The following is a 25,501-nucleotide window of genomic DNA, read 5'->3' on the forward strand; positions in this document are numbered from 1 at the left end:
CAATAGTATTTATTGAGCGCTTACTATGTGCAGAGCACTGTACTAAGCACTTGGAATGTACAAATCAGTAACAGATAGAGACAGTCCCTGCCCTTTGACGGGCTTACAGTCTAATCGGGGGAGACAGACAGGCAAGAACAATAGCAATAAATAGGATCAAGGGGATGAACATCTCATTAAAACAATAGCAAATAAATAGAATCAATACTAGGCAGCGGATGGGGGGGGTTGGAGATGGGGGGAGTTGGGGGACCTCCATCCATGGGGCCTCAGTTGCCCAAGGAGAGAGATGGAGCCATGGCCCCTGGGAGAGTTGGCCACTGCTTGGAGGGAGCTGCTCCATGGGTGACGTGTCTACCACAGTGCTTTGTGCTTCTCTCCTGCCATCCCCCTGCATTCATTCATTCGATTGTATTTATTGAGTGCTTACTGTGTGCAGACCACTGTACTAAGCCCTTGGGAAAGTGCAATACAGCAACAAAGAGTGACAATCCCTGCCCATAGCGGGCTCACAGTCTACGGTGGGGAGGCAGGCGTCAATAGGATAATAATAATAATGTTGGTATTTGTTAAGCGTTTACTATGTGCTGAGCACTGTTCTAAGCGCTGGGGTAGACATAGGGGAATCAGGTTGTCCCATGTGGGGCTCACAGTCTTAATCCCCATTTTACAGATGAGGGAACTGAGGCACAAAGAAGTTAAGTGACTTGCCCACAGTCACACAGCCGACAAGTGGCAGAGCTGGGATTCGAACTCATGATCCCTGACTCCAAAGCCCATGCTCTTTCCACTGAGCCACGCTGCTTCTACGAATAAACAGATATCAATATGAATGAATAAAATTACAGATACTTAAGTGCTGTGGGGTGGGGAGAGGAAGAGCAAAGGGAGCAGGTCAGGGCCTCGCAGAAGGGAGTGGGAGATGAGGAAAATTGGAGCTCAGTCTGGGAAAAATATGGTGTGCTTCACGAATTTGTGTCATCCTTGCGCAGTCAATCGTATTTATTGAGTGCTTATACTGTGTGCAAAACACTGCACTGATGTACATAGATGTAATTTATTTATCCATCTCTTCCACCTCTAAACTGTAAGCTCGTGTGGGCAGGGAATGTGTCTAATGTTCACTCATTTTTTCAATCATAATAATGTTGGTATTTGTTAAGCGCTTACTATGTGCAGAGCACTGTTCTAAGCGCTGGGGTAGACATAGGGGAGTCAGGTTGTCCCACGTGGGGCTCACAGTCTTAATCTCCATTTTACAGATGAGGTAACTGAGGCAAAGAGAAGTTTAGTGACTTGCCCACAGTCACACAGCTGACAAGTGGCAGAGCTGGGATTCGAACTCATGACCTCTGACTCCAAAGCCCGTGCTTTTTCCACTGAGCGCTTACTGGGTGCAGAGCACTGTACTAAACGCTTGGAAAGTACAATACAGCATCAAAGAGAGACAATCCCTACCCAACCACGGGCTCACAGGCTAGAATAATAATGGTATTTGTTAAGCGCTTACTATGTGCCAACACTGTTCTAAACGCTGGGATAGATACAAGGTAATCAGGTTGTCCCATGTGGGGCTCACGGTCTTACTCCCCATTTTACAGATGAGGTAGCAGAGGCACAGAGAAGTGAAATGACTTCCCAAAAGTCGCAGAGTTGTTATCCCCTTGATTCTATTTATTGCTATTGTTTTTGTCTGTCTCCCCCTATTAGACTGTGAGCCCGTCAATGGGCAGGGACTGTCTCTGTCTGTTGCCGATTTGTACATTCCAAGCGCTTAGTACAGTGCTCTGCATATAGTAAGCCCTCAATAAATACTATCGAATGAATGAATGACAAGTGGAAGAGTCGGCATTAGAACTCACGACCTCTGACTCCCAAGCCGGGGCTCTTTCTACTAAGCCAGGCTGCAAGGAGCGGGGGAGATTTATATTAATGTCTGTCTCCCCCTCTAGACTATAAGCTCATTGAGGGCAAGGAATGTGTCTCCTATTATTCTTCCAAGCGTTCAGTACAGTGTCCACACACAGTCAGTGCTCGGTAAAGACGACTGAGTGACGCTCCCAAGCGGCGCCTCCCGCTCCTCGCCCCCCTCCGGCCCTCTGCTCTTCTCCCCCCGCCCCCCAGCACTGTGCTTATTTGTATATATTATTTATTACCCTATTTATTTTGTTAATGAGGTGCATATCTCCTTGATTCTATTTATCTTGATGATGCTGTCTTGTCCTGTTTTGGTCTGTTTTACTTTGCTGTCTGTCTCCCCCGTTTAGACCGTGAGCCCCTTATTGGGTAGGGACGGTCTCTAGCTGTTGCCGAATTGTACATCCAAGCGCTTAGTACAGTGCTCTGCACATAGTAAGCGCTCAATAAATACTATTGAATGAATGAATGAATATTTATCTTGATGATGTTGTCTTGTTCTGTTTAGCTTTGCTGTCTGTCTCTCCCGTTTAGACTGTGAGCCCCTTACTGGGCAGGGATGGTCTCCATCTATTGCCGAATTGTAATAATAATAATGTTGGTATTTGTTAGGGCCTTACTATGTGCACAGCACTGTTCTAAGCGCTGGGGTAGACAGAGGGGAATCGGGTTGTCGCACGTGGGGCTCACAGTCTTAATCCCCATTTTACAGATGAGGTAACTAAGGCACAGAGAAGTTAAGTGACTTGCCCACAGTCATACAGCTGACAAGTGCCAGAGCTGGGATTCGAACTCATGAGCCCTGACTCCAAAGCCCGGGCTCTTTCCACTGCGCCACGCTGCTTCTCACACAGTGACAAGTGGCAGAGGCGGGATTAGAACCCAGGACCTGTGACTCCTAAACCCGGGCCCTTTCCACTGAGCCACACTGCTTCTCTTTCAAGCACTTAGTGCGGTGCTCTGTGCATAGTAAGCGCTCAATAAATGCGATTGAATAAATGAGTGAATATTTATCTTGATGATGTTGTCTTGTTCTGGGTTCTGTTTTACTTTCCTATCTGTCTCCCCCGTTTAGCCTGTGAGCCCTTATTGGGCAGGGCTGGTCTCTCTCTGGTGCCCAATTGTCCATTCGAAGCGCTCAGTACAGTGCTCTGCACCTAGTAAGCGCTCAGTAAATACGATTGAATGGACGATCAAGCAGCCACGCAGCCCAGAACTCCAGCTGGAGCCCGTCACTGGGCAGGGACGGTCTCTCTCTGGTGCCCAAATGTCCCTTCCAAGCGCTCAGTACAGTGCTCTGCACCTAGTAAACGCTCAGTAAAAATGATTGAATGGACGATCAAGCCGCCAAACCGCCTAGGACTCCAGCCGAAGCCCGTCATTGGGCAGGGACTGTCTCTTTCTGGTGCTCAATTGTGCATTCCAAGCGCTCAGTACAGTGCTCTGCACATAGTAAACGCTCAAGGAATAGGATTGAATAGACGATCAAGCAGCCAAGCCGCCCAGGACTCCAACTGGAGTCCGTCATCGGGTAGGGCTGGTTTCTCTCTCTCTGGTGCCCAATTGTCCATTCCAAGCGCTCAGTACAGTGCTCTGCACCTAGTAAGCGCTCAATAAATGCTACTGAATGGACGATCACGCAGCCAAGCCGCCCAGGACTCCAGCTGGAGCCCGTCATTGGGCAGGGATGCTCTCTCTGGTGCCCAATTGTACACTCCAAGCACTCAGTACAGTGCTCTGCAGATAGTAAGAGCTCAATAAATGCTACTGGATGGATGATCAGGCAGCCAAGCCGCCCAGGACTCCGGCTGGAGCCCGTCATTGGGCAGGGCTGGTCTCTCTCTGGTACCCAATTGTACACTCCAAGCGCTCAGTACAATGCTGTGCACTTAGTAAGCGCTCAGTAAGTAATAATGTTGGTATTTGTTAAGCGCTTACTGTGTGCAGAGCACTGTTCTAAGCGCTGGGGTAGATACAGGGTCAACAGGTTGTCCCACGTGAGGCTCACAGTTAATCCCCATTTTACAGCTGAGGTCACTGAGGCACAGAGAAGTGAAGTGACTTGCCCACGGTCACACAGCTGACTAATAATAATAATAATGTTGGTATTTGTTAAGCGCTTACTATGTGCAGAGCACTGTTCTAAGCGCTGGGGGAGATACAGGGTAATCAGGTTGTCCCACGTGAGGCTCACCGTTAATCCCCATTTTACAGATGAGGTCACTGAGGCACAGAGAAGTGAAGTGACTTGCCTACGGTCACACAGCTGACGAGTGACAGAGGCGGGATTCGAACCTATGACCTCTGACTCCCAAGCCCGGGCTCTTTCCACGGAGCCACGCTGCGATTGAATGGACGATCAAGCAGCCACGCAGCCCAGGACTCAAGCTGGAGCCCGTCCTTGGGTAGGGACGGTCTCTCTCTGGTGCCCAATTGTCCATTCCAAGCGCTCAGTACAGTGCCCTGCACCTAGTAAGCTCTCAAGGAATAGGATTGAATGGACGATCAAGCAGCCACCCACCCGGGACTCCAGCTGAAACCCGTCATTGGGCAGAGCTGGTCTCTCTCTGGTGCCCAATTGTCCATTCCAAGCGCTCAGTACAGTTCTCTGCACCTAGTAAGCGCTCAATAAATGCTACTGGGTAGACGATCACGCAGTCAAGCCGCCCAGGACTCCAGCTGGAGCTCGTCATTGGGCAGGGACGGTCTCTCTCTGCTGCCCAGTTGTCCCTTCCAAGCGCTCAGTACAGTGTCCTGCACCTAGTAAGCGCTCAAGGAGTAGGATTGAATAGACGATCAAGCAGCTACGCAGCTCAGGACTCCAGCTGGAGCCCGTCATTGGGTAGGGACGGTGTCTTTCTGCTGCCCAATTGTCCATTCCAAGCGCTCAGTACGGTGCCCTGCACCTAGTAAGCGCTCAAGGAATAGGATTGAATGGACGATCAAGCAGCCACCCGCCCAGGACTCCAGCTGGAGCCCGTCATTGGGCAGGGCTGGTCTCTCTCTGGTGCCCAATTGTCCATTCCAAGCGCTCAGTACAGTGCTCTGCACCTAGTAAGCGCTCAATAAATACGACTGAATGGACGATCAAGCAGCCACCCAGGACTCCAGCTGGAGCCCGTCATTGGGCAGGAACGGTTTCTCTCTGATGCCCAATTGTTCCTTCCAAGCGCTCAGTACAGTGCTCTGCACCTAGTAAGCGCTCAAGGAATAGGATTGAATAGACGATCAAGCAGCCACGCAGCCCAGGACTCCAACTGGAGCCCATCCTTGGGCAGGGACGGTCTCTCTCTGGTGTCCAATTATCCATTCCAAGCGCTCAGTACAGTGCCCTGCACCTAATAAGCGCTCAATGAATGAATGAATGAATGTGCAAGCCACGCGGCGGGCGGGGGACAGCGCCCCCTCCAGGGCACGAGGACCGCGGGCCCTCCACGTGCCCCCTCCCAATGGAGGCAAACGAGGAGCCCGCCCCCTCCCGGCCGACCCGCGGCGGCGCAGCCGCTCCCGGAAACAGCCCCGCTCCGGAGAGGCGGGGGGAGGGAGGCGGAGGAACAGCCGGGGCTCGCCTTCCTATTGGTGGAGGCGCGCGGCGGGCGGCGGCGGCGATTGGCTGGCGGGGAGTGTCAGTCGGGGGGGGAGGCCCGCTCCGTTGCCGGGCAACCGGGCCGGGCTGCTCCGCCTACCGCCGCCACCGCCGCTGCTGCTGCTGCTGCTCGGGCCGAGCTCGCCCCGGCCGGCGGGGGCTGGTCCTGCTCCTCTGCTGCACGCTGTGCTGCACGCTCTGCACACCGAGGAGGAAGAGGAGGAGGAGGAGGAGGGATGCTGAGGTCGGGGATGGGGACGGCGACCCCGGGAGCGGCAGCATCAGCCCCCGGAGTCCCGCTGCATCGACCCCGCTGCCCGCCCAACTGGTGAGCTTCATGCGGGGGGGGGGGGGAAGCTCAGCATCCTTTCCTCGTCCCCAGCGCTTCGAGCAGGGCTTTGCAACTCCATCGGGGGCTGCTCCTCAATTAGCCTCAGCATTAGTACCGTTTCTCTCCGCCCCGGGGACGAAGAGCATCCCTCTCCGCCGCCGGATGCTGCAGCCCCAACGCTTAGCACAGGGTTCCGCGCAGAGTGGGAGCTCAATAGATACCAGGATGAGTGGAGGGGGAGGAGGAGGAGGGGGATGCGCTCCGGAGCGCCAGGGGAAGGAGATGCAGGGCGAGGATGCCTCAGCTCCGGCTGCTGTCCTGGGCGGCTTGGCTGCTTGATCGTCCTGTCAGGACTATTTATTGAGCGCTTATTAGGTGCAGAGCACTGTGCTGAGCGCTTGGAAGGGACAGTTGGGCACCAGAGAGAGACCAGCCCTGCCCAATAACGGGCTCCAGCTGGAGTCCTGGGCTGCGTGGCTGCTACATCGTCCTTTCAGTGCTATTCATTGAGCGCTTACTAGGTGCAGAGCACTGTACTGAGCGCTTGGAATGGACAGTTGGGCACCAGAGAGAGACCAGCCCTGCCCAATAACGGGCTCCCGCTGGAGTTCTGGGCTGCGTGGCTGCTTGATGGTCCATTCAATCCTATTCATTGAGCGCTTACTAGGTGCAGAGCACTGTACTGAGCGCTTGGAAGGGGTAATTGGGCAGCAGAGAGAGACCGTCCCTGCCCAGTGACGGGCTCCAGCTGGAGTCCTGGGCTGCGTGGCTGCTACATCGTCCTTTCAGTGCTATTCATTGAGCGCTTACTAGGTGCAGAGCACTGTACTGAGCGCTTGGAAGGGACAATTGGGTACCAGAGAGAGACCAGCCCTGCCCAATGACGGGCTCCAGCTGGAGTCCTGGGCTGCGTGGCTGCTTGATCTTCCATTCAATCCTATTCATAATAATAATAATGTTGGTATTTGTTAAGCGCTTACTATGTGCAGGGGACTGTTCTAAGCGCTGGGGGAGATACCAGGTAATCAGGTTGTCCCACGTGAGGCTCTACGTCTGAATCCCCATTTTACAGATAAGGTAACTGAGGCACAGAGAAGTTAAGTGACTTGCCCACAGTCCCACAGCTGACAAGCGGCAGAGCCGGGATTGAGCGATTACTGTGTGCAGGGCACTGTACTGAGCGCTTGGAAGGGACAATGGGGCACCAGAGAGAGACCAGCCCTGCCCAATGACGGGCTCCAGCTGGAGTCCTGGGTGGCTGCTTGATCGTTCATTCAGTCGTATTTATTGAGCGCTTACTAGGTGCAGAGCACTGTACTGAGCGCTTGGAAGGGACAGTTGGGCACCAGAGGGAGACCAGCCCTGTCCCATAAGGGGCTCACACTCCAAACGGGGGAGACAGCAAAGCAAAACAGAACAAGACAACATCATCAAGATAAATAGAATCAAGGAGCTATGCTCCTCGTTAGCAAAATAAATAGGATAATAAATAATAATATACAAATATGCACAGGGCTTAGGGGAGGGGAAGGGTGGGGTGCACTTTGACAGCCGGGAGACTCGTGTGTGTCGTGCATGCATGCGTCTATGTGTGTGGGGGGGTTGCATTTTGCACGAGGAGCGCCTAGGACAGGGCTTCGCACCTAGGAAGCGCTCAGTACATAGGACCGAAAGAAGGGGCGTCGGGCTCCTTGGCAGTGCCTTAACGCCCGTGGTGATCTCGGACCCCGCCGCGCGGGATGACATATCCCCTTCATTCCGGTCCGATTTATTCCTTCGATACTATTTATTGAGCGCTTACCCTGGGCGGGGCACTGTGCTGAGCGCTCCGAAAGTGCAGTTGAGCCCCCCCAGAGAGGGACAGTCCCTGTCCACAGCGGGGCCCACAGTCTAGGGCTTGGGAGGGAGAGAGAAGTGTGTTTGTATGTGTTTGTGTGTGTGTGGTTGTGTTTTGGGGAGGGGGGGTTGTGTTTTTGTGTGTGTGTGTCTGTGTGCAAGAGTGAGAAATAGCAAGGGCAAAGCCCCCCCCCGCCCCCCCCCCCCCCCCCCCCCCCCCCCCCCCCCCCCAGGGTCTGGTTAAAAAGAAAAAAGCTGCAGGCATTTATTGGGCAGGGATTGTCTCTCTTGCCGAATTGTACACTCCAAGGGCTCAATGATAATGATGATGGCCTGTTTGAAGCGCTTACTATGTGCCCAGCACTATTCTAAGCGCTGGGGTAGATACAGGGTAATCAGGTTGCCCCACATGGGGCTGACAGTCTTCATCCCCCTTTTACAGATGAGGGAACTGAGGCATAGAGAATAATGATGATGATGGCTTGTGTCGAAGGCTTACTATGTGCCAAGCACTGTTCTAAGCACTGGGGTTGATACAAGGTAATCAGGTTGTCCCTCATGGGGCTGACTTCATCCCTATTTTACAGATGAGGTAACCGAGGCATAGAGAAGAGTAAATAATGATGGCATGTGTCAAGCGCTTACTATGTGCCAAGCACTGTTTTAAGCGCTGGGGTAAATACAAGGTAATTAGGTTGTTCCACGTGGGGCTGACAGCCTTCATCCCCGTCTTCCAGATGAGGTCACTGAGGCACAGAGAAGTGAAGTGGATTGCCCAAGGCTACACAGCAGACAAGTGGTGGAGTCGGGATTAGAACCCACGATCTCTGACTCCCAAACCCGGGCTCTTTCCACTGAGCCACGCTGCTTCTCCTAAAGTAATATTAATGGCATGGGTTAAGCGCTTACTACGTGCCAATAAACTGTTCTAAATGAATCATAAGAATCTTCTGGTTGAACTCAGGTCAGCGCTTAGAACAGTGCTTGGCACATAGTAAGCGCTTAACCCATGCCATCATCATCATCGTTTGCTTAGATATAAATTAGCTCGCTGGACAATTTGATGGGAGGAGTAGCTTCCCCTGCATAAAACTAAAACAAATAAACTCTGTGATTGTTAGTGTACTTGATTGCTGTTAGTTTTGGTAAACTCTTCTACGGAAACAATGAGGGTAAACAAGGTGTAGAGGAAATAATCACACCAGTGCCCATTAAGGCCTTTGAGCCCAGCAAATGGTTTTTGATTTTTACTCTATTTTGCTTTCTCGACGTTCTCTAATAGTTCTTCCAAAAGCGGGAAAACCATTGCAGTTACTCTGTAAAGCGCTGTTACATTTGCTTCTTAGCATGGTCATTCCCCCCCCCCCGCCCCCCTTCCATTTGGCTAGTCTATTTTAAGTTTAAAATATTTTAATTACTGTGATTTTTAATCACAATAATTTAAAATCCTTGATTGTGTAAGTGTATGGACAGTGGATGTTTTTTCGTGCAATCATCTTGTATAGAACGAAGAGCAGATGACAGCCTGGTTACTAGACTTTCATATGCAATTTTCTCGCTTCGACATTGCTAGTATTGCCACTTGGAGAAACTTTTAATGTAGTTTTCAGTCAACTTAAAGCATGAATTTTCGGTGTGATAAACTGGGAATAGCCAATCTGTCTGCCTGCTTTCATTTTGATAAGAGATGAGGGAAATTTTAAAAACGTTGGACTCTCCCTCCAGTCATGGTTAAAATTTGCAAATTGTGTAATTTCCATCACGAAGCAAGTAGTTTGATAAAATATGGCTTATATAGCAGAAAAGGTTAAATTATTGTCAAAAAAGCTGCATCATTGTACTACTTTATTGAAGTCCAGTATGTGGGCAAAAATGGTTTGAACTAGTAAATACAACGGGCTTTATTAAAAACCCTGAAGAGGATAGTATTAGATTGTTTTACAATATTCTCAGAATTCCTCTGTCAATACCTCAAAATTTCAGGATAATGAAGGTGTAATGATCTGATTGTATAAGGATACTTTAACAGAAGGAGATTGATAAGTATTTAAACAGGTTTTGGGGTTAATTTTTAGGTCTCTGAATGACATGTGTAGCTGCAGCTAAGGCATTTAGGTCCCTGCAAAAGCTGCTTTACATTAGGGAAATCAGAGGGGCCGGGCCAATTCTGCCATTTTTGATCATTGGTTTCAGCCTTGACTAGTTATGCAAGTAACTTATGAGCACTGGATTTTATTTTTGTGATGGTTTTTAACACAGGTGAGTATCAACTTGTCAGGGGTCTAAGTCCACTAAATTCATTTTTTTAACCTATTCCAATTTTTTAATTTTGATATCCAAATGTGAAATCTTATTAAATTACTGAATAACACTTTTAAAAAGGTACTCTTAGAAGTGTTGATAAAATAATGTCTCAAAATTTTTTTAAATGATCTTCAATGTCTTTTGAATTATGTAGTATCTGGAGTTTACTCTATGCAAAGATTGAAAAACAGATTTTTCCCTGTGCGTGCAAACCATTCATTATTGCAATCGCAAATGATGAATGAATAATTAGTGGATGACATCTTACAGTTCCCATTTTAAATCTAGATCAGTGTGATGGTTTTGCATGTGAGAATGCAAAAATCAGTCCATTAGCCCTCGAAAGACCCTTAAGAGGTCATCCATTCCATCCCCCATCTTTGGCAGGACTTCACTAAAAGTGTTCCAGATTGATGAGATTTTTAACACCCACTGGGAAAGAAGAGTCTACAATCCTTCCCATAATCCAAAGAGACTACACAATCTTCCCATAATCCAGCTATGGTTTAACAAATTGTGTGGTTTCAATTTAATGCTGCTAAATGTTTGAACGTCTTTGGGGGGAGAGGGCGGGGTTTTTTTGTGTGTGTGTACACACTCATATATACACATGTAAGAATTTGAAATAGTTGTCCTTCATATTCCAAGACACCACGGAGAATGAAGTACATGTGTGGCTGAATAGGACAATGCAGGTTCCTCATTCCCGACCAAATTGATCACTTCAAAAAGCTGTCCCTTGTGACCTTTATGTGTAGTGACGTCTTTTTTTTTTTCCTATTAGCATTGGCACTACAGGTTACTGATGGGCTGGGTTTGGGTGAGGCAGGCAGTTTTTAGACACCTTTTTTTTTTCTTTTAAAATCATCATCCCTAAACAGAGTATGCGGTGCTTTCCTAAATAGGGCTGATTAGCCATCCGGGGTTCCGGCAAGCAGTCTTGCTGCCTCTTTGGCAATCAGGTGGCCAAATGTCCCAGTCTGCCTATTTGTGCAAGACTTGTGTGTGCAGGTATGAGGCATCCCACTGTCAATAGAACTTAGGCTAAATATGTGCTTCATTAGTGGAGGTGGTTTGTGCTGAGTTATTTACACTTTCTTGGCCAGTCCCTTCAGAAAACAACTCTACCCTCCTTCAAAGCTCTATTAAAATCACATCTCCTCAAAGAGGTCTTCCTCATTTCTCCACTCCCTCTCCCTTTTATGTCACCAAAGCACTTGGATCTGTGTGTACCCTTTAAGTACTCGATATTCATCACATCCTCAGCCCCACACACTTGTGTGTTTATATGTGTAATTAATATTAATATGTCTTCCTCACTGGACTTAACTCCTTGTGGACAGGAAACGGGTCTACCGACTCTGTTGTACTCTCCCAAGCCATTAATACAGTGCTCCACACACAGGAGATGCTCAAAAGTCACTCCTTGACTGAGTGGACATAAGTATGTCTGATTTCTATCTCATCTTCAAAATTTTACTTGGCCTCAAATGATGATAGAAACAGCTTAATAAAAATGGAAAAAAGAACACTAATGTTATGTTTTAGAAAACTTGGTTTTTAAGCAATTTGAATTAGTCAGAACTTTACCAGTGGCTCCAGACAATTGTCTCACTGAACTTCCAAGAAAAAAAAATAATAAAAAGGCTCTTCTTTCCATTTAATATCAGGTCATTCAGCTGCAATTATCTGAATATTTGAAACCAAGTATTAAAATAAATGAAGAGATCCAGTCTGAATAATTTAGGCTCTAAAATGTTCCCCACTTAGCGCATCAAGTGCCTATATCTTTTAAAGAGTACTTGTTAACAGCCAGTTTACAGGTTGTAGAAACTGTCCTAAGTAATTTGAACCTTCTAATTAGAATGCCTCTAACCAAATACTATTAGCAAATTCATGGGGGGAAAAACCCACACAATGCTGATGTCATTTTTGGCCTCTTCCAAATCAAATGAATTACACCCTTTTATGCCAACAATTTTCTACAGCTATAATCAATGTCTGAAAGGGCTGAATTTCTCCTAATGTAAAGCTTCCAAAGGAGCTTTAGATCCTGCATTTCTAACAAGATTTCCAAGTATTTCTCGACTTTTAAAAGTATTTTGAATTTTTGATCCAAAACAAATTTTGTTGTATTGCTTCAATTAATATGGATGATAAATTTCACAGCATCAGGAAGACCTCACAGGTTAATCTTTATCATCTAATTTTCCAAGATGCTGTTCTACTATCATAGAATATAAACTGGATATGGTGTGACTTTCTGCAGACAACAGTCCATTTCTCAAACTGTGATTAAACAAAGTGTTAACATGTAATCTAAGTTGTTTTTCAAAGATGAAATTGCTAATTCATTTTTCAGAAGAAGCCATCACATGATAGGATAATTCTGGGCCTCTTCATATATTCATTCTATTGTCCAAACCTCATACCATGCTTTACCTCTGCTTTTGTCCCTTTCTGTTCCTAAATCTTTTTTTTTAATTCCTCCCCTCTTATTGACTCTCTACTTTTCCTATTGTGTGTGTGTGTGTGTGTGTGTGTGTACTTGTTATATATGCACATATAGATACATTTCACTTTCTGTCCCTGCACCTCTCTTCTCTTCTCAGTCCACCAAACCCCGCAAAAAACCCCCAATACATATGCAGGCAAGGAAATTTATTTGCTATTGTTTTAATGAGATGTTCTTCCCCTTGATTCTATTTATTGCCATTGTTCTTGTCTGTCTCCCCCGATTAGACTGTAAACCCGTCAAAGGGCAGGGACTGTCTCTGTTACCCATTTGTACATTCCAAGCGCTTAGTATAGTGCTCTGCACATAGTAAGCACTCAATAAATACTATTGAATTGAATGAATGAATGAACTTCTGTCTTGTGTGAACAACAATACTAGTTCTGGTAAAGAGTTAAATCGTGCAGTGAATAATCTCAGTACTTTTTCTTGGTATTTGCGAAGAACGGGAGTCCCAGTGAATAGTCTAACTTAAAGGAAACTTTATGGCCCTGTTAAATTAGTATTTCCTTTCTCCAGAATAGAAAGGTAATCCCATTTTCTAACAATATTTCCCCCCTTCTTTCCAAAAATAGGAAATGCAGGAGAAAGCCAAATCCTTTTAATGAAACTGAATAAAATAATTGTCCCAAGCTCACATAATGAAAGGTATTGCACCAAAAACAACAGAATTGAGTGTTGAATGCATTACTGGTCTCTATAAAACTTCTCCAAGTCACCAATCAAAATGACACTTTCCTGTTTCTAACAAAGTGAATAGAAAGATAAATCAATATTATTGTACTAAGTTTACCATTTTGCCCACCTAATTGTTTAAATAAGGATTTGGCATCACATTGCTTTAGTGACTTTGATCGATTTACAGTTGGTGACAGAAGCATAGTTTATGTTAATGCACTTAAAAAACTCACCAAACAATTCACTGTAATGAGGCAGTAGAGATGTTCGTATAAAAGGTTCCTCCTATTATTTATGATTTACTTAGCTCTTACGTATGGAAAGTTCCTTAAAATATTTATTGGTGGCTCTAGAGTTACAAAAATAAAACATGGAGACATACATTGGAAAGTAAAGAAAAAAATAAATGGGTATTGCAAAGGGTTTGCCACTAATATCGATTCCTTTTTTCAAGAACTACTCCACCTTTGGACTGCAAAGAAAAAAAATCCGATTTATAGGTTTTAGTTGGATTCTGTCCAGCACAAATCAGCATCATAATATTTACCTTGTAGAAACTCAAATACCAACTGTTCTCTTTTTTGAAGGACAGATTTCCTGTTTTTAAGTGTTGCAATTCACATTTTATATGGTCACTAAAGAGCAGGTTTTCCAAAGTTTGACATGCAGAGTCTAATAACCATTTGGAATAGAGCAGGGCTGACATCTCCTGAGGAACAAGCAAGACTTATGTTGCTTCTCTGCTCTCTGTAATGAATGGGCATTCTCACTCCGAAAAAGTTCACTTCTGAGGCACTACCATTTACAGTGGATTTCAACTGGTATCAAATGATTATAGTGCATTCTAGCTGGAACTGCATTCTAGCTGGAACTGCCCTGAGGACCAGCTTGTGGGTACACAAATGGGGTTCTAGGTAACTTGGGAAATCACTTTATCACTCTGTGCTTCAGGTGTTTATGTGTAAAATAGGGATAATATGAGGTAACCTGAAAGTTCTAAAAACTAGATGTGAATGATGCATTTTTAAGTTGTCTAAATTCTCACTTTCACTAAGAACAAATATGGGAAGAGAGCAAGGGTGAGTGGTGCTATTTTAAAAGGAAAAGTTTACGTGCAAGCTATATTGTTGAAAGAATTAACAAGTGTTTCTTCAGGCTTCCTACCTTTATAATAATAATAATAATGTTGGTATTTGTTAAGCGCTTACTATGTGAGAGCCACTGTTATAAGCGCTGGAGTAGAAACAGGGTAATCAGGTTGTCCCACTTGAGGCTCACAGTTAATCCCCATTTTACAGATGAGGTAACTGAGGCACAGAGAAGTTAAGTGTCTTGCCCACAGTCACACAGCTGACAAGTGGCAGAGCTGGGATTCGAACCCATGATCTCTGACTCCCAAGCCCGGGCTTTTTCCACTGAGCCGCGTGGCTTCTTTTTGACAAGTCAGTACTTCTCTATCCAATTTTTAAATTTTAGTTGTCAAAATAAATGTTTGGCATACATAGAATAACTGTTAAAATGAACTTGTATACATCAAAAAGTATTTAAGACTCTGTCCTTATTATAGTACTATAATCCATATTTGCATGTAGTATTTTTTTCTCCTTAAACTAGCGACACATACGAACTATACAGTCCATTATGGGGTATACAAGCCTGTCATTCTCTCTCTAAGATAGTCACACAAAATGATTTCACTTGTCAGATCATGAAAAAGAAGATGCACGGATGTTTTTAACATGACAGCTCTTTGTACTAATGTAACAAATTGGATCTGGTGTTCTGTTTTCCGGATTTGGTTGGAGGGGTGTTTGCTTTTGTGAATTTGAATCCTAGATCTATTTAAGAGTCAAATGAAGAAAAGATGTTCTTTCTATGAGTTTCTTGACAATAGCCTGGTGTTTATTACTGGTTCTCCTCATGTCTCTCTGACTGCTCCTTCTTAGTCTTTCTGGTGGGCTCTGCCTCTACCTTCCTCCCCCTAATTGTGGTAGTCCCTCTAGTCTCATTTCTGGGCCCCCTTACATTATCCATCTAAACCCACTCCCTTAGAGAACTCATTCACTCTCATGGCGTGTCTCCCCCCGACACTATAAGCTGCTTGTGGACAGAAATGTTTGTTATTATATTTTACTCTCCCAAGTGCATAGTACAGTGCTTGGCACACAATAAGCTCTCAAATGAATAAATGCAACTGCCATCTCTATGTGAATGACTTCCAAGTCTTCTTTTCCAGTCCCGATCTCTCTCCTTTGCATTCTCTCATTCCCTCCTGCCTTCAGGACATCTCTACTTCGATGTCCCACTGACACTTCAAATTTAACATGTCCAATATAGAACGCCCTATCTTCCCACCCATGCCTTGTCCTCCTCATTCATTCATTCATTCATTCATTCATTCTTATTTATTGAGTGCTTACTGTGTGTAGAGAAAGTCCTTGACTTTTCTATCACCGTAGACAGTACCACGATCTTCCCTGTCTCACAAGCCTGTTACCTTGAATTGACCTTCGATCTGTTACCAAATCCTGTCAATTCAACTTTCACAACATCACTGCAATCCTTCCTTTCTTCTCTGTCCAAACTGCTATCACGTTAATCCAAACACTTACCCTATCCCACCTTGATTTAGTAATCAAGTTTCGTTGCTGAGCTCCCTGCCTCCTGTCTCTCCCTGTTCTAGTCTACACGTCACTCTGATGCCGGGATCCTTTTTCTACAAAAATGTGCAGTCCATCTTTCCCCAGTCCTCAGGAACCTCCAGTGGTTGCCCATCTACCTCTGTATCAAACATCGAAACTCAGTCCCCAGTTCTCCTCATTTGCAGGTTTATTGTCACAAAAATCCTAAAGTGTGTTCCTTTAGAATTTGTGATTGAGTTTAACAGTCAATTGACAAACATTGTCAAGAGTTGCCTTCCAGATAAATATGGTTAAACTAATCTCTGACAGTTGTTCCTGCTACAGAGAAGGGATTGATTGTTCTCGAAGGAAGTCTGTCACTTCTATTACATTAGGTTCTCCATATAAAATGATGTCAAGGAAAACGTGACCTCTTTTTTCCTTTGGTTTTCTTTCAGGGAGCTCACAGCTGGAAGGGAAATTTTTTAAACCTTTTATCTCAAAGTAAATATTTGTATTTATAAAACTTATTTCTCTTCACTTTTCAGGATAAAGCAATGAATTACTGTTGAAATAGAATAGGAATCATTGTCACCAGTCAATCGATAGTACTTATTGAGTGCCTACTGTGTTCAAAGAATTGTATTAAGTACCAAGAAAAATACACAGATAAGAATTAGACATGTTCCCTAACTCCCAAAGTATTTGTAATCCAATAATAATGGGGTGGGAAGGAAGTGGCTGACACAAAGAAAGGAGAAATGAAGCAGTATAAGAGACCAGAAGAGTGATAAATATAATTAGAGCAGTCAAGGCTAGAAGAACAAAGTTTCAGGTTCCTTGTGGTTCAGAAGCCAACAGATGTACCCGCTCTAATATTCAATGTCTTAATATAGCCAGTATGACATTTGCTAAGCACTTACTCTGTGCTAAGCCCTGGGGTAGATGTTAGGTTTCAATCCCTTTCTTATAAGGGCCTCACAGTCTCTCTTAGCCCCCGTTTTACAGATGAGAAAACTGACCCAGGAAGATTAACTGACTTGTCCAAGGCCACACAGCAGGCCAGTGGAAGCGCTGGCAATCGAATTTAAGTCTTTTTGTTCCCAGTCCTGTGTTCTTTCCACTAGCAAACCTTCCTTCCTTAATATAATTTTAATATTGCACATTATATGATATTAAAGATAAATCAGTTAAAGTGACTGTGAATGAATCAGTTGTTTTCCTAAGGAAACTAAAACAATAATAGGCCATGCTTTTTAACAGCAGAACTGGACTTTCCTAGAAATTTTGGGGGCAAACATTCTGTTCTGTTACATGGAAAAGTATTTTCCTTTTTCCGTTTGCTTAATCCTTGGATAATTCTCATTTAAATATTAAAAGAACTGGGAGGGACAAAGAGGTTTTAGTAGCATGCTCAGTGATCACAGCTTCTTCAATTTTTATGTAGTAGTAGTCCTCAAGGGATTTTATTGATAATCCCCTTCAGTTTCCAAGATTTCTCAACCATCCAGTAATATCCTACATCAGCCCGATACCAATTTCAAGAAGCTTGCTATTCCCACCTGAGCTATGGTCTAAAATGGGGGAAGTAGAGGAAGAAGAGGGGTGTCAGATCCAAGAAAGTTCACCAAGGAGAAATGTGCGTGCTAGCAAGACATTTTGGCCTGGTGGAAAGAGCCACTGCAGCAGCCACTACTTGTCTTCCTGGGGTTTTGCAGTGGCTTCATGCTGTGGGTGTTTTTCTGTTTTCTGCCGGGGTGGTGGAAGGCAGGCCCGGATGGAGTCTTCTCAGAGGCACAGAGGACAGCCCGAGCCAGGTCCTGCCCAGGGAGGAAGCGTGGCTGGCTGTCCATTCATTCATTCAATAGTATTTATTGAGTGCCTACTATGTGCAGAGCACTGTACTAAGCACTTGGAATGTACAATACAGCAACAGATAGATACAATCTGTCCAGTAGTAGGAACTCTATGAGCATGCGGCAGCAGCTTTTCTCCTCGGCCCTCACAGAGCATGCTGGAAGCAGGGACCCTCAGTGAGAGGAGGGAGGGCAGCAGTTACCATGAATACTTTTCTTGGCCACAGTGAAGGTCACATAGCTCATAGGAAACAGGTAATGCATTCAGTAATAATAATAAACCATGCCCGGGCTCTGTAAGCTTCTGAAAACTCCCAGGAGGTTACTCTTCCCAGTTTGAAAACACTGCTATATATTGAAAAAGAGAATTAGAGAAGGAAAATACTGAAAAGAGATTGAAATGTAAGAACCAAGGGCAAGGGAGTAGGTAGAGGCCACTGGGAAACTCTTCATCAACATGAAAAAGATTTGCACAGGATCCCCCATACGCTCGATCTCTCTCTCTCTTTTTGGTGTTTGTTCAGCATTTACTTTGTGCTAGGCACTCCTCTAAGCACTAGGGTAAATACAAAGTAATCAGGTTGGACACAGTCTCTGTCCCATATGAGGCTTACAATCTTAATCCCCATTTTACAAGATGAGGTACCCGAAGCATAGAGAAGTGAAGTGACTGCCTAGGGTCACAGAGCAGACAAGTGGTATAGTGGGTCAGAACCCAGGTCCTTCTGACTCCCAGTCCCATTCTCTTTCCACTAGGCTATGCTGCGCCTTTAACATGGGTCTTGCCACTACAGCTCAATCATTGCTAAAGACCCCTCTGTACTCATGTTTCCCTGTGAAGACTTATTTTTTTAATGGTATGTGTTAAGCACTTACCATATGCCAGTCATTGCCTGTTACCTCATCTGTATTATGAGGACTAAGACAGGGACTGTGTCCAACCTAATTAGCTTGTATCTTCCCCAGTGCTTAGTACAGTGCCTGCCACATAGTAAATGCTTAACAAATATAACTAAAAATGGCATTTATTGAAGTGCTTAACTCTGTGCAGATCACTGTACTAAGCTATTGGGAAAGCACAGTACAGCAGAGTTGGTAGATGTGATCCCTGAATTTACTGTCTGCAGGGGGAGACAGACTTGGAAATAGAATATAAGAAAATTTTCCCAAGTACAAAGGGCTGGGATGATTATGAAAGTTCTTAAGGGGTATGCAGCCAAGTGCATAGGTGAAACAGAGAAGAGAGGACAGAAAGCAGAAATGAGGACTTAGTTGCAGAAGGCCTCTCGGAGGAGATGTGATTTTAGGAAGGTTTTGAAGGTGGAGAGAGTGGCAGGCTGTCGATTAAGAAGAAGGTCAGAGATCCAGGCCCACTTACGGTGCTTACAATGGATTCTTGAGTTTATGCTCAGATGAAGGGGAGGATCTAGAAAGGATTAGAAGCCAACTCTGCTTTTCTGTGTAGCTAAATGTAGTACATTCTTTCACTCCCTGAGCTTAAAGGGGGAATTGAGTTTTTCTATGGTTTCACTAACTGTGTGTCCTTTTAAAAGCCCTCCAATTTTAAAGACCGAGGTATAAATGGGTTTGCTGTCCAGTTCACAAGAAAAGTAAGTATGAAAACTGTCAAGAGAATATTTATTTTTCACCTCTGGAAAATGGATGCTTCCACAAAGGATGAAATTAGGCTGATGGCATAGTTGCTAAGTGGACTGCACTTTACATTTTAGAATCATTCCTTGAAGTCTTTATGCAGGTAATCATCATGGCATTTTCCAAATTCTAACTTCAAAAGAGAGATCTTCAGAATGAAGTAAAAAAACAAGTGTGATGCCTGCTCAGTAGTGAACTGAAGAGTATTTTGTCGGGCCACCCACTAGCTTTCATACTGGTTGCATGATCTTGTGCAGACAGAGAAGGAAATGCTCTTCTCTAAATCCACTCTTTAACCCATTCATTCAACTAGAAAAGCAAGCGTCACTGAGTGGAAATAGCACAGACCTGGTAGTCAGAGGTCCTGGGTACTAATCCCAACTCTGCCATGTACCTGCTCTGTGACCTTGGGCAAGCTATATTTGGGATAAGGGACTGTTCCCAACTCGATTATCTTGCATCTACTCTAGTGCTTAGAACAGTGCTTGGCACGCTACAAATGCTTAACAGAATACCATTGAAAAAGCACTATTGTATTGAAGGGGGCCAGGAAAGAAAACGTATATGAGTGAAACCTTGTCCAATCCCTAACTTCAGTTCTTTCAATAACATATTTTTCCTTCCTGAAATCTTTTTCTCAGCACTGCCAAATAGCTGCTTGATTTTAATTTATCTCCTCTCTTTTTCCCTTGAGTACCTACTGATGAAGTCCCAATGACCAGACATGCCCAAAAGGTAGAGAGGATAGAAAACAAGAAAGGGACAAAGATGATGGGTTATCCATACAACTGGATTATCTGCTTCTGAATGTCTTGAATATTCTATACCGACAAAATTTATTAACCTGGTTTTCCGTTCAGTGAACTGTGATTTGCCTTGTAAGTTTAATGGACATATTTGGGTAGTTCTGTGTTGTTGTAGGACAGTTAGATGACTATCATATCTGTAACATTTTCTTTAACTTACTGTATGTAACAGTAGATGAGGGAAAATCAGGTTAGTAATGAAGTAGTATTTAAAGGAATATATAGAAGAATAGATGCTGAAAAGTGATCGTACTAAGCTTTGGGGGGGGGCTAATAAGAGTCCTTCTGGTCTGTAGGGTTAAAAATGATAACTTCTGAACAGACTGCTTTACCTTCTTCTTTTTTCTTTTCAAATTTAGATAATATATTTCAGTTAAACCTACCTTACTCTCGACAAGGAGATTTAAAATAGTATATAATCACTCTTTTGTAGAAAGGCAATGACTCACGGTATCTGATCTTTTTTGTTATAAAAATATGAAAAATAAAGTGTATAAGACAGAGATTGTGGTTTAGCAATTCCAAGTGGAACTTCTGTTTGAACTGATGACTTGCCCTTAGAAAATCAAATTGTCTAGAAGGAAAACATTGTTAGTCCAGATATTTTCCAGTCAGATTCAATTTAACATTAACAAATAAAGTTAGCAATGTATAACTGACTCATAGAATATTATATGTGGTTTAACAATGGGTAGAGGTTTTAACATATTACATCACCTATTTTCTATATTTAATTTTATTTGTTGTATATAAACTTAATAGCTTCCTAAGCTTCATAACATACTCCTATGAACCTTGTGAATGAAGAAAATTGGGTACAGATGTAGAAGGGAATAGTAACCTCCTTTATTTCTTTTTGAGGCTATGCCTCCCTTTGGTAATGAAATGGTGTAATAATTTGAGCATCCTCCAGAGCAAAATGTTGGATTTAGAGTGTTTACAATTAGTCTTTCTGTACTTATTCTGTGCTTTGTTGTAAACAAGTTTTATATGCAGCAAATACCAACATAAGCTGTCATTTAAGCCAAGAAAAATATAAGCCAGAATTTTTGACTGTGTACTAAGGATAACTCATTGGAGAGAAAAATTAAGAAGCTTTACTTTTCCTAAAGGTTACACATTAAATACTTTAAATATCAGTACTATTTGCATACAACAGATTGTTTAGGTTCATGAACCAACATTTAAATATATAATACATAAATATAATGTATATTCTATATATAATGATAATGGTGGTATTTATTAGGCGCTTACTATGTGCCAAGCACTGTTCTAAGTGCTGGGGTAGATGCAAGGTAACCAGGGTGTCCCAAGTGGGGCTCACAGTCATAATCCCCATTGTACAGATGAGGTAACTGAGTCACAGAGAAATTAAGTGACTTACCCTAAGTCACACAGCTGATAAGTGGCGGAGCAGGGATTAGAACTCACGACCTCTGACTCCCAAGCCTGGGTTCTTTCCACTAAGCCATGCTGCTTCTCATATATGGCATTTTTATTATATTATACACATATAAATGCATGTTTATAGGAAATCCAAGACAAATTAATATGCATCTGAAACATGATTTATTTTGTATCCTATTATTTCATCTAATGCTTCAGGGGAAACTTAATTTCTATAGCTATCTCATGCTGGTGAAATCTCAGTAGTGTGTGTATAGCCAGGTTACAGCCATCCAAGGATACATAGACTGTAAGCTCATCCTGGGCAGTGAATGTGTCGATTCCCAAGCACTTAGAACATTGCTCTGCACAAAGTAAGCACTCAATACGATTGACTGACTGACAACATGGGAGAATATAGTCTCTATTTTTTGAAAATTTGTCACCCCAGAATAAACCAAGATCAGGGATCCAACTATACTGTTCAATGCTTCTTTCCTCACGAAACCTCGATCAACCTGATGTTCTGAACCAGCCCTAAAGTCGGGAAATCCCTCCTTGCTTCCTCACCTCTTGGAGAAATTAAGTGATCAAAATTAAGTAAGTAGATCTAAAGGAGGCTCACTGCCCACAATTTGTGTGTTAGGTATTTAAGGCAGATCAGAGATCCATGAACTTGGGAAACTGTTTAATTTAGAAATGGATGATGCAGATGTCAGTGAGTTAATTGCAACCCACTGAGGAATCATCCAACAAGAATCTCAGAGATCTTTGACATTCTAATTCACTATGGTAAGATAAAGCACGGGCCTGGGAGTCAGAAGGATCTGGGTTCAAATTCCAGATCTGCCACTTGTTTGCTGTGTGACCTTGGGCAAGTTACTACACTTCTCTGTGCCTGTTACCATATTTGTAAAATGGGGATTCAGACCTTGAGCTCCATGTGGGACATGGACTGTGTCCAACCTAATTATCTTGTATCTGCCCCAGCATCTACAGCAGTGCTTGGCATATATTATAAACAAATACCATTATTATTAGTATTATTAGTATCCATGTTATTAGTGTTAATAATAATAATTAATAGGTTAAATAAATTATAGGTTCTTCACCAGATGAGATTTGGGTATTAAGGAATCTTGCATCATTTTCCAACAAGGTGGATGATGAACTTATAAAAGTGATAGAAGAAGAAGAAGAATGGAGAGAGAAGTTCACAGGTTTGCACAGATTTTCAGAAGGAATTGTCCAGTGTCAAGATTCTTATTAACAAAAAGAAGGCTGTAAAACCTAAATTGGACGAATTCTTCTGTAAAGTTGAAAACTCATTACCACTCAGCAGAATAACCTTCTATTTTTTCCAGCCTACTGAAAACACTTAAATCCTACTACAACACCTCATTTAGTTAATGTAATGATATGTTTGGAGTTATAGAAGCAATGTGGCCTAGTGGACAGAGCTTGAATCTGGGAGTCAAAAGGACTGAGTTGTAATTCTTGCTCTGCCGCTTGTCTGATGTGTGTCCTTGGGCAAGTCATTTCACTCTCTGTACCTCAGTTCCTTCATCTGCAAAATGGGGATTAAGATTGTGAGCCCCATGTGGGACAGGGACTGTGTTCAACCTGATTACAGCACGCTGTAGTGGATCGAGCACGTGCCTAGGAGCCAGAAGGTCCTAGGTTCTAATTCCAGCTCCACTCTTTTCTGCTGTGTGAACTTGGGCAAGTCACTTCACTTCTTTGTGCATGCCTCAGCTTCCTCATCTGTAAAATAAGGACTAAGTCTGTTCCCTTAGGGAATAGGGAATAGGGACTAAGACAAGTGGTTGATGCTAGGCTAGAGGGAGCATATGAACATGGGGTTGTTGGTGAGACAAAGACTTGGATAGCGCGAACAAGTTGGTTTTGGAGGACCAAAGTGTAAGGCATGGGTTGTAGTAGAGATTAGTGAGGTTAAGTAGGTAAGGGAAAGCTGTTTGATTGCCTTAACAGCCTGTAATGGTGAGGAATTACTTTGTGATGTGGAGATGGTGGACTCTTTTTCAAGGATTGGGTAGATGTGGACTGAATGGTTTCTTAGAAAAATGATCCAGGCAGCAGAGTGAAGTATGGACTGGAAAGGGGAGAGGCGGGGTGGTCATCGAAGAGTCTGATGCAAAAGTCAAGATGGGATAAGTTAAGTATTTGGATGAATATGATCGCTTGGATGGAAAGGAAGAAGTGGATTCTAGAAATGTTACGAAGGAAGAACCGACAGGAATTGGTGACAGAGTGAATGAGATTGGGCTTGTGAGATAGGGAGGATGGTAGTGGTGTTTACAATGACGGGAATGTCAGCGGGAGGACAAGGTTTGGGTGAGAAGATGAGGAGTTCTGTTTGGACATGTTAAGTTTTGAGTGTCAATGGGACATCGAAGGAGAGATGTTCTGAAAGCAGGACAGAGAATTCAGGGCTGGGAATGATGGTCAAGTCGAAGAGGGACCAGGAGGTAGGGGCAGGAGAGGTGGAGGGGAGATTTTAGGGAGGTAACACCTGTTGGTTTCAATGTTTTCGATGAAGTAGGTGGCAAGGTCATTAGAGAGAAGAGATAGTGGCAGAGGAATAGATTTTATATGCAGATTTTACTTTTTCAAAGGGATTTCCCATTCTCTGGGAAAAACATCCATTTAGGATCTAAATATTCTTAGATATTCATATATAATTTTCAAATTCAAGGTTGCTTTTATGATGCCCCCCAAGAAGTCCCAAAATGACATGATTCTACTAATATATTTCTATAATTGTAGCAGCTCAGTCTCCTGTTTACACTGCATACTGGCAACAATTATTAGTGTTCATGCAAATTTCATGCACACGTTTGAGGAATAGACTGCCCTATTTAAAAATATTTATGTAGTGATGATCAAGGTTGAAATGAAAATATTTTCCTTTTTTGCTTTACCTAATATTGACGCTAACTTCAATTCTTTAAAAATGTATGCACCATTTCTTAACATTTTTAGGTGTATTATACTTTTGATATGGATGAACCCTCTTTCCTCTTGTAGAATAGCTTTTATTTCTCTCTTTAATCTTCTCCTTTTATCTAGATAAAAGGTTTGATGAACATAAAGAGAAAAGTCAAAGGAAAATCTGTCCTGTTCTGTTTTAGGACAATTTTAAGGAGCAAGGTTGCGTTAGAGTTAGATACAATGGGACATCTGCTTGTGTTTACATTAAACCTGTGAACCTTGTCCTAATTTAAGTTCTTTCCGTGTTTGTAAGCTCACTATGGGCAGGGGCCATGTCTACGGACTCTGTTATATTGTACTCTCCCAAGCGCTAGTACAGTGTTCTGCACAGAGTAAACGCTCAGGAAATACAATTAACTGATTGTTTTCCTACCAGACAGACCCTTCTTTGTCATTCAGAGGAGAAAGGTGCTAGTTGACAACATAATATGTAATTCATATGATCCTGGATTAGACAAAGGTCCATTCATTCGGTCATATTTAGTGAGTTCTTACTATGTGTAAAGCACTGTACTAAGTGCTTGGGAGAATACAATGTAATAACAAACAGACACATCCATCCACTTAACCTTTGAGGTCTTCCAGTAGTTAATCACCATTAGTATAGCAGTCTCACGTACTAAAAGAGTTTACTGTGCGCTGTGAACTTGAAGATTTCACTGCACCGTCTTTACAGGAAATTAGTGAAACTGTTAAATACAAATGGTCATAGGACCACCTTCCAGGGGATTTGCTCCATCTGGACAAGTATCCATTTTTCCTGATCTTTTGCCTTCTATCTTTTATCCAGCTTTAGATCCACAAAATAACATCCCCTCCAAGTCCTTTGAAAGTATAACACACTGTAGAGGTTGTATAATGTATTGTTTCCACTGCTTCAATTGTATCCGTATGATTACTGGTCCCTGCAAAGAACATCAACGCATTATTGAGTTATGCTTTTTTTTTTTCCATTATAGGATCCATGTTGTCTCTCCTGAACAGTATCTGTGTTTTG

The 25,501-nt window shown here is 43.4% G+C and overlaps 2 protein-coding genes across 2 annotated transcripts in view; both read left to right on the forward strand.

Annotated features, from left to right (window-relative positions):
* The first annotated feature begins 5,277 nt into the window (after nt 1-5,277).
* LOC114814279 (natriuretic peptide-like) lies at nt 5,278-5,835 on the forward strand. Its single transcript, XM_029072245.1, has one exon. It carries the CDS (start codon nt 5,278-5,280, stop codon nt 5,833-5,835), a length of 558 nt encoding a protein of 185 aa, XP_028928078.1.
* The window catches only part of B3GALT1 (beta-1,3-galactosyltransferase 1), a 331,813-nt gene continuing 311,931 nt past the window's right edge, over nt 5,620-25,501 (forward strand). Inside the window, exon 1 of the mRNA XM_007671187.3 lies at nt 5,620-5,831. The gene's annotated coding sequence lies outside the window, so the exon portion shown is untranslated. The remainder of the gene's footprint in view (nt 5,832-25,501) is intronic.

Source organism: Ornithorhynchus anatinus, chromosome 9 (assembly GCF_004115215.2).
Source record: "Ornithorhynchus anatinus isolate Pmale09 chromosome 9, mOrnAna1.pri.v4, whole genome shotgun sequence".
Taxonomy (NCBI): Eukaryota; Metazoa; Chordata; class Mammalia; order Monotremata; family Ornithorhynchidae; genus Ornithorhynchus; species Ornithorhynchus anatinus.